At 35.9% G+C, this 14,486-nt stretch overlaps 1 protein-coding gene across 3 annotated transcripts in view; it reads right to left on the bottom strand.

Moving 5' to 3' along the window:
• ARB2A (ARB2 cotranscriptional regulator A) overlaps nucleotides 1-14,486 on the bottom strand; it is a 418,857-nt gene that overhangs the window by 379,782 nt on the left and 24,589 nt on the right. For 2 of the 3 annotated variants that reach the window (XM_068535637.1, XM_068535639.1), the window contains exon 2: nucleotides 6,292-6,415. The exons of the other annotated variant lie outside the window; for it this stretch is intronic. In XM_068535637.1, coding sequence (XP_068391738.1) covers nucleotides 6,292-6,397 — 106 coding nt within the window. In that variant the 5' untranslated portion in view covers nucleotides 6,398-6,415. The remainder of the gene's footprint in view (nucleotides 1-6,291; nucleotides 6,416-14,486) is intronic. 3 annotated transcript variants of the gene reach the window in all.

The raw sequence follows: 14,486 nt of genomic DNA on the forward strand, positions 1-14,486 counted from the left end.
AAGAGCTCCTCGGATACACAGTATAGCAAACCAGTCCCCGCTTTCCTTTAAACAAAAGAAGAACCTCAGAGTTAACACTTTATTTCTGTCTCTCACTTACAGAGATATAACAAATCCATCTGTACAGATCATAAAAATATGCTAGAGGAAAAAATAGTTTGTCTACCTACAGTCTCTAGTCTCTCTCCGTAGGACACAAAGATAAGACATCAAAAAACTTGTAAATAAAAAAAAAAAGTCATTGTTTAAAACTCTTCAAACTGCTGTATCAAATAAACCTCAACTCACACAAAACTGTACCATTTTCAACATACAAACATGTTTATAAAAAAAGGTTTGCAAATTGTCTAGTAAAATAAAAAATGTCACAAAGTATGCATACTGGGCCCAAGAGATACATGCTGACAAATTTCTGATTCATTAGTAAAGTTCTGAACAACATGTAAATCTTTGCAAAACAGAGTAAAATAGAAGATTTTTAATATCAAAAACTGGCTTGAAGATTCTCACTTCTCTCCTTCCAATGAATTGAATTCCTTTACTTCACAGTCATCTTCCACAGTTCAAAACTTAGAAACCTTTTAATCAGACACACAAAAACCGTCCAATACATAAGCAGATGTATTATGTCTAATATCCATTTTCTCTTTCTATCAGCTCAGATCATAAAATGCCATCTAACATCTATATATCATTTTAAAGACTTCACATACTTTTCCTCACTTGATCATCACAGCCCTATAAAGTAGTAGCATGTGTTATCATCTTCACTGTCTTTGAGACAAGGAAATAAGCTCAGAGAGGTAAAATGGCCTGCCCAAAATTAGACCTTAATAGTAAAGTGGGGTTAATAAAATAAATTTATTCCCCAATACCTAACTCAGTACTCTTTCAAAATCCCCATACTTTTATTCTATGTGCTGTATAAACTCTAAAATGGTGTACCCCCTCTCTTCATTACCTTATAAAAAGAATAAACTCTTCTGAATACAGAAATATGCTCTGGCTTTGACCAAAATGTTCCTTTGAATGATAAAATGAACAACTAAACAAATACGCATTCCTCAAACTTCTCCTCTGTCAACTACAGAACTAGATATAGATTTTTAAAAATTTCATTAGCATTGAGAAGACACGTAGAAAGAAACTGTCAGAAATTACTTTCCTGCTTTGTAAAAGGAAAACAATGCTATGTAACTGCATTTTACAGAGACTGGGTTCCAAAGGCAGTAGATTAGGCAAAACTCAAGTATAATAAAACATTTCCATTGAAAATCCCTTCAATCGCCTATAAAACACAGTACAACTGAATTCTTATAACCTAAGTACACATCAGATGTAACACAACTGTTTTTTCTAAAACATGCCTCTGGTGATTAAAGTGATTTAGCAACTAGAATTCTAAACTTCAACAAAGCATATGCAGTAACTGGATAAAAATACCATTTTATACCCAAAAGAACTGAAAACAAAGACTCAGATATTTGTACACCCCTGTTCACAGCAGCATTATTCACAGCAGCCAAAAGGCGTGAGCAACCAGTTTCCATAGACAGATGAATGGTGTGATGGTTAATTTTATGTGTCAACTTGACTGGGTGCCCACATATTTGGTTAAACATTATTCTGAGTGTGTCTGTGAAAGTGTTTCTGGATGAGATTAACATTTGGAACTGTAGACTGAGTAAAGCAGATTGCCCCCCACCTCCAATACGGATGAACCTCATCCAATCCACTGAAGGCCTGAATAGAAGGTGAGTAGTGAGTAAGACAGAATTCCCACTCTCTGTATGACTGTCTTCAAGCTAGGACATCAGTCTTCTGCCTTCACAGCACAGGCTCTGAGGATTTTGGAGCAAAGCCTTGCTATCCACTGCAGGTAACTACTCTCCTTTTGAGAAATACCTCTTGGCCTGCTACTGGGCCTGAGTAGAGACTGAACACTTAACCATGGGCTACCAACTTACCATGTAGCTATCCATCATGAACTAGGTGTTAACTGACCCACCAAGTCATAAAGTTGGGTGTGTACAATAGCATTCCATCATCAAATGGAAGTGGTATGTATGTGATCAGGACTGAGTAGGCCCTGAAGACAAAAGTAAGTTACATGAAGAAGTGGCCCAAATGCCTATGGTCTCTACTGCTGCTACACAGCCTTCTATCCATCAGTGTGCACGTAAGCCCTCATCAGTTGACAGAAGAAGAAAAAACTCGAGTCTGGTTTATAGATGGCTCTGTGTGATATTCAGACACCACCCAAAAGTGGACAGCTGAAGCATTAGAGCCCCTTTTGGGGATATCCCTAAATGACAGTGGTGAAGAGAAATCTTCCCAGTGAGCAGAACTGAGAGCAGTGCACCTGGCTGTTCTGTTCCATTTCTTCAGAAAGAGATATGGCCAGACATGTGATTATATAATGATTCACGGGCTGTGGCCAATTGTTTGCCTGGATGGTCAGGGACTTGGAAGGAACACGACTAGAAAATTGGTGACAAGGAAATCTGGAGAAGAGGTATGTGGATAGACCTCCCTGAATGAGCAAAAGATGAGAAGATATTTGTGTCCCAAGTGAATGCTCACTGCAAGGTAATCTCAACAGAGGAATATTTTAAAAATCAAGTGTGCAGGGTGATCCATTCTGTGGACACCAAACTCTTTCCCCAGCCAAACCTGTCATCACTCAATGAGCTCAAGAACAAAGTGGCCATGGTGGCAAGGATGGAGGTCATATGGGGGCTCAGTAATATGAACATCCACTCACCAAAGCCAACTTGGCTACAGCCATGGCTGAGTGTCCAATGTGCCAGCAGCAGAGACCAACATTTAGTCCCCAACATGGCACCATTCCCTGGGGTGATCAGCCAGCTACTTGGTGGCAGATTAATTACACTGGATCACCTCCATCATGAAAGGGGCAGCATTTTGTTCTTACTGGAATAGATACTTTCTCTGAATACAGACTGGCCGTCCCTGAACTCAATGCTTCAGCCAAATCTGCTATCCGTGGACTTACAGAAGGCTTTATCCACCATCATGGTATTCCACACCACATTGTTTCTGATCAAGAAACTCACACTACAGCAAAAGAAGGGTGGCAATGGGCCCATGCTCATGGAACTCACTGGTCTTAGCATGCTCCCCACCATCTTGAAGCAGTTAGTTTGACAGAATGGTGGACTGCCTTTTGAAGACTCAGTTACAGGGCCAGCTGGGTGGCAGAACCCTGCAGGGCTGGAACAAGATTCTCTAGAAGGCTGTATATACTCTGAATCAGTGTCCAATATATAGTGCTATTTCTCCCACAGCCAGAATTCACAGGTCTAGAAATTAAGGGATGAAAATGGGAGTGGCACTACTCACTATTACCCCTAGTGAGCAAGGAAAGAATGTCCATTCTCCTTATTCTTATTCAACATAGCATTGGATGTCTTAGCCAGTGCAAAAAAGCAAGACTGAAAGGGAAGAAGTAAAACTCTCCAACTAGCAAATGACATGATGGTCTACATAGAAAACCCCAAGGATCTACCAAAAAAAACTCCAAGAACTAATAAGCGACTTCAGCAAAGTCACAGAATATAATATCAACACACAAAACTTCATTGTATTTCCATAAACTATCAGTAAACATGTGACAACCGAAATTAAAAATACAATACCATTTACAATCACTCTAAAAATTATAATAAAGGACTTCCCTGGTGGCGCAGTGGTTAAGAATCTGCCTGCCAATGCAGGAGACACGGGTTCGAGCCCTTGTCTGGGAAGATCCCACATGCCACGGAGCAACTAAGCCTGTGTGCCACAACTACTGAGCCTGCGCTCTAGAGCCTGCGAGCCGTAACTACTGAGCCTGAGTACCACAACTACTGAAGCCCACGCGCCTAGAGCCTGTGCTCCACAACAAGAGAAGCCACCGCAAGGAGAAGCCCACACACTGCAATGAAGAGTAGCCCCCACTCGCCACAACTAGAGAAAGACTGCAAGCAGCAATGAAGATCCAACACAGCCAAAAAAAATATATATATATATATAATAAGTATAAATCTAGTAACAAATGTGTAAGACTTACATGATGAAAATTACAAAGGGTCAATGAAGGAACTCAAATATCTAAATAAATGACAGACATTCCATGTTCATGGACTAGAAACCTCAATATAGTAAAGATGTCAATTCTCACATTCGTCTATAGGTTTAAACACAATTCCTATCAAAATCTCAGTAAATTATCTTTTTGTGGTTATAGACAATTTTACTCTTAAAATTTACATGGAAAGGCAAAGGACCTAGAAAAGCCAAACAATTCTGAATAAGAATGAAGTGGGAAGAATCATTCTAGTCAATTTTAAGACTTACCATTTAGTTCAGTAATCAAGAGAGTATGAATTAGAGAAGAGATAGACACAGACACATGGAACAAAATAGAGAACTCCAAAATAAGCCCACTGAAATATGTCCAATTTATTTTTGACAAAGGTGAAGAAGTAATTCAATAGCAGAAACACAGTTTTTTTCACAAATAGTGCTGGTACAATTGGACATCAATAGGCAAAACAAACAAACAAACAAAAAAAACCTTGACCTAAGTCTGATACCTTATATAAAAATTAACTCAAAATGCATCATTAGTTTAAATGTAAAATCTAAACTATAAACCTTTTAGAAGAAAACGTAAGAGAAGATCTTCATAAAGTAGGGCTAGGCAAAGAGTTCTTAGACATGACATCAAAACCATAATCCATTAAAAAAAAAAGAACTGATAAATAGGACTGTTTTAGGGACAAAGTTTTATTCAGTTTGTCAATCTGTTCTAAAATACACTTCACTATGCATTTGCCATTTTATCTTCTAATATTTTCAATTTGACTCCCTCATTAGTCATTACAAGCTCATGTGTGCTAAGCATTGTATTCCTATTGTACCAATGAAGAAAAAGATTTAGAGAAGTTAAGCAATTTGTTTCATGGTGAGTGGGAAAAACGTGAGTTTGAATCCAGATAGTTCTATATTTAGACCCTATCCATATTCTTTTAATGTCACTGTACTAACTCTAAAGTCCAGAAAAATCCATCTGATCGCTTACATACTGCTTGTGGAAGTGTAAATTGGAACCACAACTTGAGAGATCAAATTTTTGCATTATCAAGTAAGGTTGAAGATGCACAAAAGCTATCTAAGTGGAAACACAGCAAGTTTATTTAGATGGAAACACACACATTCCTTATCCTCCTTCCTAAATTAACCATTATTCTGAGTGTGCAAGTCATTCTCAGCAGCATACATACATGCAGTAAAACCATCTATAGCGTTGTCTATAACTGTCTCCAATTCCTCTCTTCCCATTCTCTACTGAAGTTCTCCAATACGACTTTCATTTCCATCAATTCACTTGAAAGCTCTTTGTGAAGACCATCAATAACCTCTACACTGTCAAATCCAAAAGTAAATTCTCAGTCCTCATCTAAGCTGGTTTATAATCATTACTAAATTAATTACTCTCATTTTCTTCACTATGTGTTCAGGATCTCTCTCTTGCTCCTCGTTCTCAGCCTATCTTACTAGAAATTCACTTTAAGCCTCTTTTGCTAGTTCTTCCTCATTTTCCTGACCCTAAGATCGAGATGCCCCACGGTTCAATCTTCAGACCTTTTCTCTTTCTGGCTACAGTGACATCCCTGGTGATCTCAATTAGGACCATAACTTTAAATATTACCTCTATGCTAATGATTCCTAAAACTTTTATCTCCAACCCAAATGCCCTCCCAAACTCTACACTCAACTTCTCCAGCTTGATGTTTAAGTGGCATCTCAGTTTAATATTTAATATATCGAAAACTTAACACTTGCTTTCCACCATCACCACCACAACCTGCTTTTCCCGCACTTTTCTTAATCTCATAAAATATCCCTAGAGCTAATGACACAAAGACAGAATACAGGATCATTATCCTAACCTAGTATGACATTTCAAACAACAAAAATATGGTAAGGGCACTAGTCTTGACTCAAGAGACCACTAGTGTTAGTTTTACCGTTAAATACATGACCTGGAATAAGAAAAGCATTAAGAATTCTTACATCTGTAAAATCACATGATTTTATGATTTATTTACTGAGTACATACTATATCTCAGACACTGAGGTAGTCATGGGATACAAATAATTACAAATAGATTAAGTACTGATATTCTTATTTTAGAATTGAAATGAATGTAAGGTCACCTAAATATTCCTATACCTTCATTAGGCACAATGAAAATATCCTGAAAAAGCAAATTAAGTATGTACCTTTGAGGGCTGTTGTCTTTTCTTTTTCATCTGGACCTCCCTGCTGGATGTGTGCCATGCTTATCCAAATTGGCAACAAAATTAAAGAGCTCAAGGAAATAGACATCAATCTTCAGAAGACAGTCTAGAATGAATGAAAGCAATAAATTAAGCTCTACTCAATCCTACCTACTCCATGAGAACGTCCTAGATCCTCCCAATTGGAATTAATCTCTCTATCCTGATTTCCCCCTGCACTTTTGTTGATGCCTATACCGTAGTACTTATCATAGCCTGCCTTGCATTATAGTTATTTATGTATTTGTCTGGGTCACCTAACAGATTACAAGCCCCAGGATAAAGGTATCAACTTTTTGTCATCTTGATGTCTCTCATAACACCAAACACAACACCTTATACACACAGATACCTAATGCTGCTAAACTGAAATGAGCTAAACTTACTATTTAGGTATAGTTCCCTATCATCTAATGTTTTTAAAAATATCTCCATGTAGTTTCTAAAGCTTGACATTTCTTTTAAAATGAACTGTCAGCATGTCATGTACAAGGTCAGAATATTTTTTTCCTGGGACATGCAGACAGGCAGAAGGAGAAAAATACATAAGGTAGCCATAAATTACCTCTAGTGTAATTCAAAATACAACTTTAAGGGAAAAAATTAGCCCTTTTAAAAAAAAAACTATGTCAAATTCTATGTCTGGAAGCCATACTCTATAAATGGCACTCCAGTAAACAATCGTAATATAAAGTTACGATTTATTGAAATCTAATGCTGCTCTGCTTTGGCCAAAAGGAAGGCTTTTAAACTATAAATAGTTTCTCCCAGGGTGCCCACAAACAGGGAAAAAAAAACAAAACACTATTCCTAAAGTTTAAAAGAAAAAAATGCAACACATACAGTGGAAAAAAATTAAATGAAATTAAAACAGTCAGTCCATACTTTAAGGAAATTACATAAAAACTGCGATAAACAAGATTGAATATTCTTCTGACTGATTTACTTACTACCCAAAAAGCAAACTTCAGTTTCTACTCAGAGGTATATTGTACAATTATCTTTAAAAACTGAGGCATTTTTATAATTAACAGAGTACGGCAGGAAATGCTTTAAAATAATAATAATAATACTTAAAATAATATTTTTAAACCATGAACATTCCCAGGGTCATAAATCAATGCTGCCCTTATCTCAATTCTAACTGTAGGTGGGGTAGTATAAGAGGAAGGGCCCTCTGGCTCTACTACTAACTAGCCATGTGTCCTTGACAAATTATTTAACTTCTCTAAGCCTCACTTTCCACATATGTAAAATGTAAATGATAATCATGTTTCCCTCATGGTGTTACAATGAGGTTAAATGTAGAACATTTAATATAGTGCCTGATGTGTAATTAAGTGTCCAACACATGTTGGTTTATATTTTTTAAATGTTGTAAATGTATCCTAGCTTCACTACTTAATAACAGCTCTGTGGCCAGGGACAAGTCACTTAATATCCAAAAATCTTCAGATTCCTCATTTATAAAGTGTAGCTCATATAATAGTGGTTGAGAAGTAATATTACAGAAGGTGTGTACAGCTGATCATTGCTATTACTAGTGGTATTACTGCTTCTCAATAATGTGAGGTTTCCTAACCTAGGAATAACTAAAATATGAGACTATTTTTGACTGGGAAAGCATTTTCACTTAGCATGGAAGTAGTTGTTGTTTTTCTTCTGTGAATAAGGTAACTCAAAACTCTGTAAATTCTACATGGATGAAATATGTCTATATTCCTTCAAGACACATATTTTTTGTCTATAGGGTGGGCAATGTGCAAGACACCAGGGTGCAATGGTGAGCAAAACATGGTCACAGCCCGGGTGGGGCTTACTCTCTCATGACCAAATGAAACTACCAAATTGCCACAAATAAAATATATGAGACCCAGACTGATCATTACAACACTCTTATAAAAAAAAGCAATATTTGTAAGGGTTATCTATTTACATTCAGGAATTAGTTTTATCTGTCAAGTCCCACAAGTTTGTGTACAAGTTTCACCGGCAACTCCTTATTATCTACCATCCTGTAGCAGAAATGAAATAGAAATGTTCATAATGATAGAGATTCCATACAGTGCTCTTTGCTAACAATTCCAAAACCAAATTAACTATCTATAGGAGACTTCTTGCATTTTTTTACTCTATCCCTCTGCCAATTGAGTTTTCTTCTAAATGTAAACTGTTAGGTTATTTTTCACTGGCCTCAAGTTGTCTAATTTCTAAACAGAACAATTTATATTATTATTTCATTGTGATTGTTTCACTGAAGGTGAAATTATAAAATAGTTTTGATGCTAGAGTCATTTTCAAGATTCATATTTTAAAATTCTGTGGATCTAATGTACAGCATGGTGACTAAAGTTAACAATACTGTGCTGTATACTTGAAAGTTGCTAAGAGAGTAGGTCTTAAAAGTTCTCACCACAAAACAAAACAAAAAAAGTAACTATGTGAGGTGATGTGTTAACTAACCTTACTGTGGTAATCATTTTGAAAAACATACATAAATCCAATCATCACATTATATGTCTTAAATGCACATAATGTTATATGTCAATTATATCTCAATAAAACTTGAAAAAAAGCTCTAACTGCTCTACAATGTTTAATAACACATTCCCCCTTTAAGACTTTGATCTTCATGAGGACAGGTATCATGACTGTCCCTAGCACAATGTCTGATACATTGTGGAGCTCAATGAATATTTGTCAAATTCACAAATAAATGAGTAAGAGATATAGGGAAAAAATACAATTCACATTTTAAAGAATCATTTTCAAGACTCCCAAGATCAAATATCAATTAAAAAATCATTATGCTTATTTTATACAAGACAACCCAAAAACACACGTTGCAATTCACTGAAGTGATGATATATAAGTTAGGAGACTATTAACTACTATCTTTGACCCTAAACTTTATAGCAGCAGATACAAAGCAGGTAAGCATGAAGCAAATTGCCTATCGCCTTCTTATTCACTGTTAGATTTTTATCTTCTTGAGTTATTTTCCTTGGCTGTGGCACAGCTGGTGAAACAAAATCAGGAACATTATAAATTCTCAATTTAGTTTTCCTCATAAAAATTCAGAGTTATAACATGCATGACCACAGATAAACACTACTGCAAATGCAGCCAGCAAGCCATTTGATACATTTGATATATATATATTAATACGTGCACTCGACATATTTTATTTAGTATTATCTGATGGAGGTTAGGTTATAGGCAATAAAGTGGTGGAAGGTTTTTACTGATGTGAACTGCGACACAGTTGACATGCTGTATACTTCATGATAACCACTGCTGTTTAAATATGGTTTCCTAGAAATGGTTACAATATAAACTAGATTCAAAACATCTCAGTTTGCGATTTCATTCTGCGAACTACACAAAGCAATTATCATATCTTCTTCCTTTCTATGGTTCCAACAGAGAATCTACCATGTATAAATAAAGCTATAAATAACTTGTCATGTGTAATCTTTATCCAGTGAGCATTTCAAAACATGAAACAGTAGAATATTTCTTATTTGCCCTATTTGCTCAAAATATGGCATGAGCATTTATAAAATGTACACAAAGATACACAGAAGCCTTAGTTTCCTACATCTGTTTGTTTTTAGGCAGGTATTAAATAGGACCTAGATATAGATTATTTTGCAACAGAAGGCCTTTCCACCTCACATTCTGAATGCAACGATGAAAGTACAAAACATATCACAGGACGAGTAAAATTGGGTTAAGTCCCTGGAACCCCTGGAGCTGGTTTGGTCCCCCAAAGAATCTACGCTAAGTCAGGCTCTGAAATCCAGCTCATGAAAGCTTACTTGCAATCAAAAACACAGTAATTGAACCGGTACCAGAGATTTAAGAAGAACCAAAACATCTACCCAAATTACAGTTAAAATATGCATGTTACTCAGAAGTTCCTCATCAGCAAAGGTTAGTTCATAACAGTCCTGGACAGTTTATAGTTCTGAGTCAATAGTGTGAAAAATGTATGTTTTGGAGAGAGAGGGTGTGTGATAGTGTGTGTGTGTGTGTGTGTGTGTGTACAGACATATGGACACTGGGGAAGAGGCTAAAGAAGAATAAGGGCATCAGGCTAAAGAAGACATGGAAGACAAGGCCCAGGGTAATATGGGCTCTTAGTGCATAGAAAATGGTGGCTTCTACAGAGAATGTAATCTATATGTGGGTCAAGGTTTAGCTCAGAGTAGGAATATCTTGTTGCAATCCAAACACACCTAAAGTAATTCCTTAGTTTCTCAAGCAAAGTGATGTTTTAGGTTTGGGATGAGAAATTCAGGTTTTTAGCCTCAATTCCACCACCTAGTGGCTGAGTGATCTTGAGAAAGTCACAACTTCTCTAACCTAAGTAATGGGAATAACAAAGAAAATAAGAGCACTTCCCTTTACAGGGTGATTATGAAGATTATACGAAAAAAGGTAGACAAAAACATTTTACAAACTATAAATTCCTTTATAAATATTAGTAATCCACATAACATTAGAAATAATTTAGTTCCAATTACTATGTGCTCAAACGCCAAAAAGGATATTCTCATCATCCAGCTTATAGGAATGAGAAACTTTCAATGTGCATCATTTGGGTGAATTCTTAGAATAAACAATTAAGCCCCATAATAAGTACTTGTTGAGTTGACTTGGGTTTCCAAGACTATATTGAACATAATTATAGTGGAACTTAAATTAATTTTTAATATGATTTGTTTATAATCTTGTCTAATCTTATTAAAATGTATGTCTGGAAAAGTTCAAGTATGTGAGTCCTACCTTCATTCAGATTAAAGTTGTGTCCAAAAAAGAACACTATTCCAACTGTCTCCTAAATGCACATGTTACAAAGTCACCAAGTCCTTTCACATCCATTATCTTATTAGGTCACTGCCACAATTGGCTAATAGAGTCAAACTACTCAACTTCAACTAGGAAAATAATTCCAGTTTCTTTATCCTACAAAAGGTTTTCACTCTTGTGTACTAATTTATGTCATCAGGGAGTATTACAATTTGGAGTTTAGGCAAGTTGGAGGCAGTTGATTACATATATACAGACAAAAGCTGTCCACCAAAATTGTCTCAGCCTATTTGGTTTGCTATTCAGAATGAAGATTGATAAAAATTACTCCCCATCATAATAGAATACTCCTCAGCCATAAAAAAGAATGAAATATTGCCATTTGCAGCACCATGGATAGACCTACAGAATATTATACTTAGTGACGCAAGTTAGACAGAGAAAGAAATATTATATGGTACCACGTATATGTGGAATCAAAAAATAAAACAAATGAATCGATATACAAAACAGAAACAGACATAGAAAACAAATTTATAGTTACCAAAAGGGAAATGGAGGGGGGGAAGGATAAATTAGGAGTATGGGATTAACAAATACAAACTACATAAAATAAATAAGTGACAAGGATTTACTGTATAGCATAGGAAACTATATTCAATATCTTGTAATAACCTTTAATGGAAAATAATCTGAAAATATATATATATATATATATATATATAACTGAATCATTTTGCTGCACACCTGAAACTAACACAATATTGTAAATCAAATGTACTATAATAAAAAAATTTAATAAATCAATAAAAAATGTAATCCTTAAACTGGAAACAAACTGAAACAAACTACTCATCAAGTTTGTTACACAACTATTAAAAAAAAATTACTCCCCATCATTCCTCACAGTACTTTGGCAAATCAAGCATCTAAAAGGAAGAGTCAAAAGTTAAGGAATATCAAATACAAAGATTTTAGAAGAAACTAATATTGTACTACTGTGTCTTTTTAACAGGTTCCAAGCTTGGTAGTCATCTGGTTAGGTTTCATATTGCTTTCTGGTTTGCAAAAAGACAGAAACTCAACAAGGCTAGAGTGAAAACCTTAGAATATCTGCAAGACAATGCTAAAACTGAATCTAAGAAATTAAACATGGCTAAGACAATTCTTTAGATAACCCTCAATTTTGAAGCCTCACAAAAGAAAAAATAATTTAAGTAGCCTTTTATGAAGTTTTCATAATATGGAACAGAAATAGCAGAGCTATGGCAGAGGACAAAATAATTCTCAAAAAGGAGATATGCTCAAAATTTTAGAAAAACAGAGTATATCAAACAAATAGTATCTTTTATAGGGGTCAAATTAAAATGTCATTAGCTACTTAAGAGAGTCTATGGTAAACATGAACAATAAAATATAGCTAATGTTATGAATGTACATACCTCCAGGCCAAACTGACCAAGCAGGAGAACTATCTTCATAAGATTTAAAAGTAGCCAATACCATGAAATAACAGTAATAACATATTTGCAAACCGTGAACCAAATTTTCTCATTCCATAACTACTCTTACAAGCATCTGTGCTCAACTTTGTGAACTCAAAGTTCAACCTGAATTTTAAAATATAATATGCATGTTGTAGACACTAAGATGACCCGCTCTCTGCCCCCACCATGCCCCTTCAAGGGGAACTTGCTGCTCAGTAGCAGGGAGTACACTCAGCAAACAGCCCCAAGCTGTTCACCACTTAAGAGTCAGCCTCAGATGCAAAGCACTGCCTCACTCAAGGTCATGCCTTTCCCAGGTTGACTGACCCTCAGGAGCTGACTGAACCAAGCGGGGAAACAAAGGCCCAGCCATTTCAGCCTGATGCAGGAGAAGCCTGACAGGCACTATTTGCTCCAGAGCTCGCTGCCAGGTTGGTTGAGGTTCGATCTCTAATAAACACCTTGCACTCCAAATTTTGTCTCAGCATCTGCTTCTGAAAAATCCAAGCTGCAACAATGTACTTTTCTAAATGATTTTTCTGCAAATTAAACAAAAAAAGTTCTGATGCTAAGATTTTATATATCCAGACTTTATATATCCTGAATATATAAAGAACACTAGCAACTCAACAATAAAAAGACAACCTAATTTTAAAAACTGACAAAGGATATGAATACACATCTCTCCAAAGAAGATATACAAATGACCAAAAAGCACAAAAAAGATATGCTCAGCATCATTAGTCATTATGAAAATGCAAATCAAAACCACAGTAAGATACCACTTCACACCCTATAGCATGGCTGTAAGCAACAAGAAAGAGAAAAACAAATGCTGGTGAGAATGTGGAGAAACTGGAACCCTCATCCATTGTTAGAAGGAATGTAAACTGGTGTAGCCACTCACGAAAACAGTTTGGCAGTTCCTCAAAATGTTAAACATAGATTTACCAAAAGACCCAGCAATTCCACTTCCAGCTACATACCTAAGAGGAATGAAAACACATGTCCATACCACAACTTATACATAAATGTTTACAGAAGTATTATTCATAATTGCCAAAAAGCAGAAACAACTTAAATGTCTATCAAGTGACAACTGGATACACAAAATGTGGTATATATCCATATAACAGAATAGTACTCACTAATTAAAAAAAAGAATGAAGTAGTGACATATGCTACAACATGAACGACAATGAAAACATGATAAGCGAAAGAAAGACCACATAGCATATGATTCCATTTATATGAAATGTCTAGAACAGGCAAATCCACTGAAACAGAAAGCAGATTAATAAACAGTTTTGGGGAGTTGGGGTGGGGGAGAGAATGAGAAGTGATTGCCAGTGGGTACTTAAGTTTCTTTTTGAGGTGATGATTCCGATAGTCCAAAAGAGATATGTTTACACTGGAGCAGTATTCCTCACTGTGTATTAAGTGGCTCTCTCTCTCCCATCTCTTCTTTAAAGCTACCATGCCAAAGGTCAAGGCACAGTCTCAAAAGGGAGGAGGCTTGACCATTTCATTCATTCTTCTCTTTTCCTTCCATGAAAAAAAAATTGTTAAGTGGACTTCAGGCAGACTCACTTAAAGAACTTCTCTCTTCAAATGTCCCTATCATCCCTTCCACCAGAGCCAGGCTGGCAGCCATCTAGGCCTACTCTATCTAGACACTGGGGGCAAATACATTATTTCCTAGGTATAAAAGGTGAACATTATATATAAAGTTTTTGTAAACCACAGTACTCTAGTCTAGCTTGTTCTAGTTCTGTGCATTGAGGATTCTCTGTTAATGATAATTTGCCTCCCTGGCCTGTCCCTATCCCTTACATA

Source organism: Eschrichtius robustus, chromosome 2 (genome assembly GCF_028021215.1).
Source record: "Eschrichtius robustus isolate mEscRob2 chromosome 2, mEscRob2.pri, whole genome shotgun sequence".
NCBI lineage: Eukaryota > Metazoa > Chordata > Mammalia > Artiodactyla > Eschrichtiidae > Eschrichtius > Eschrichtius robustus.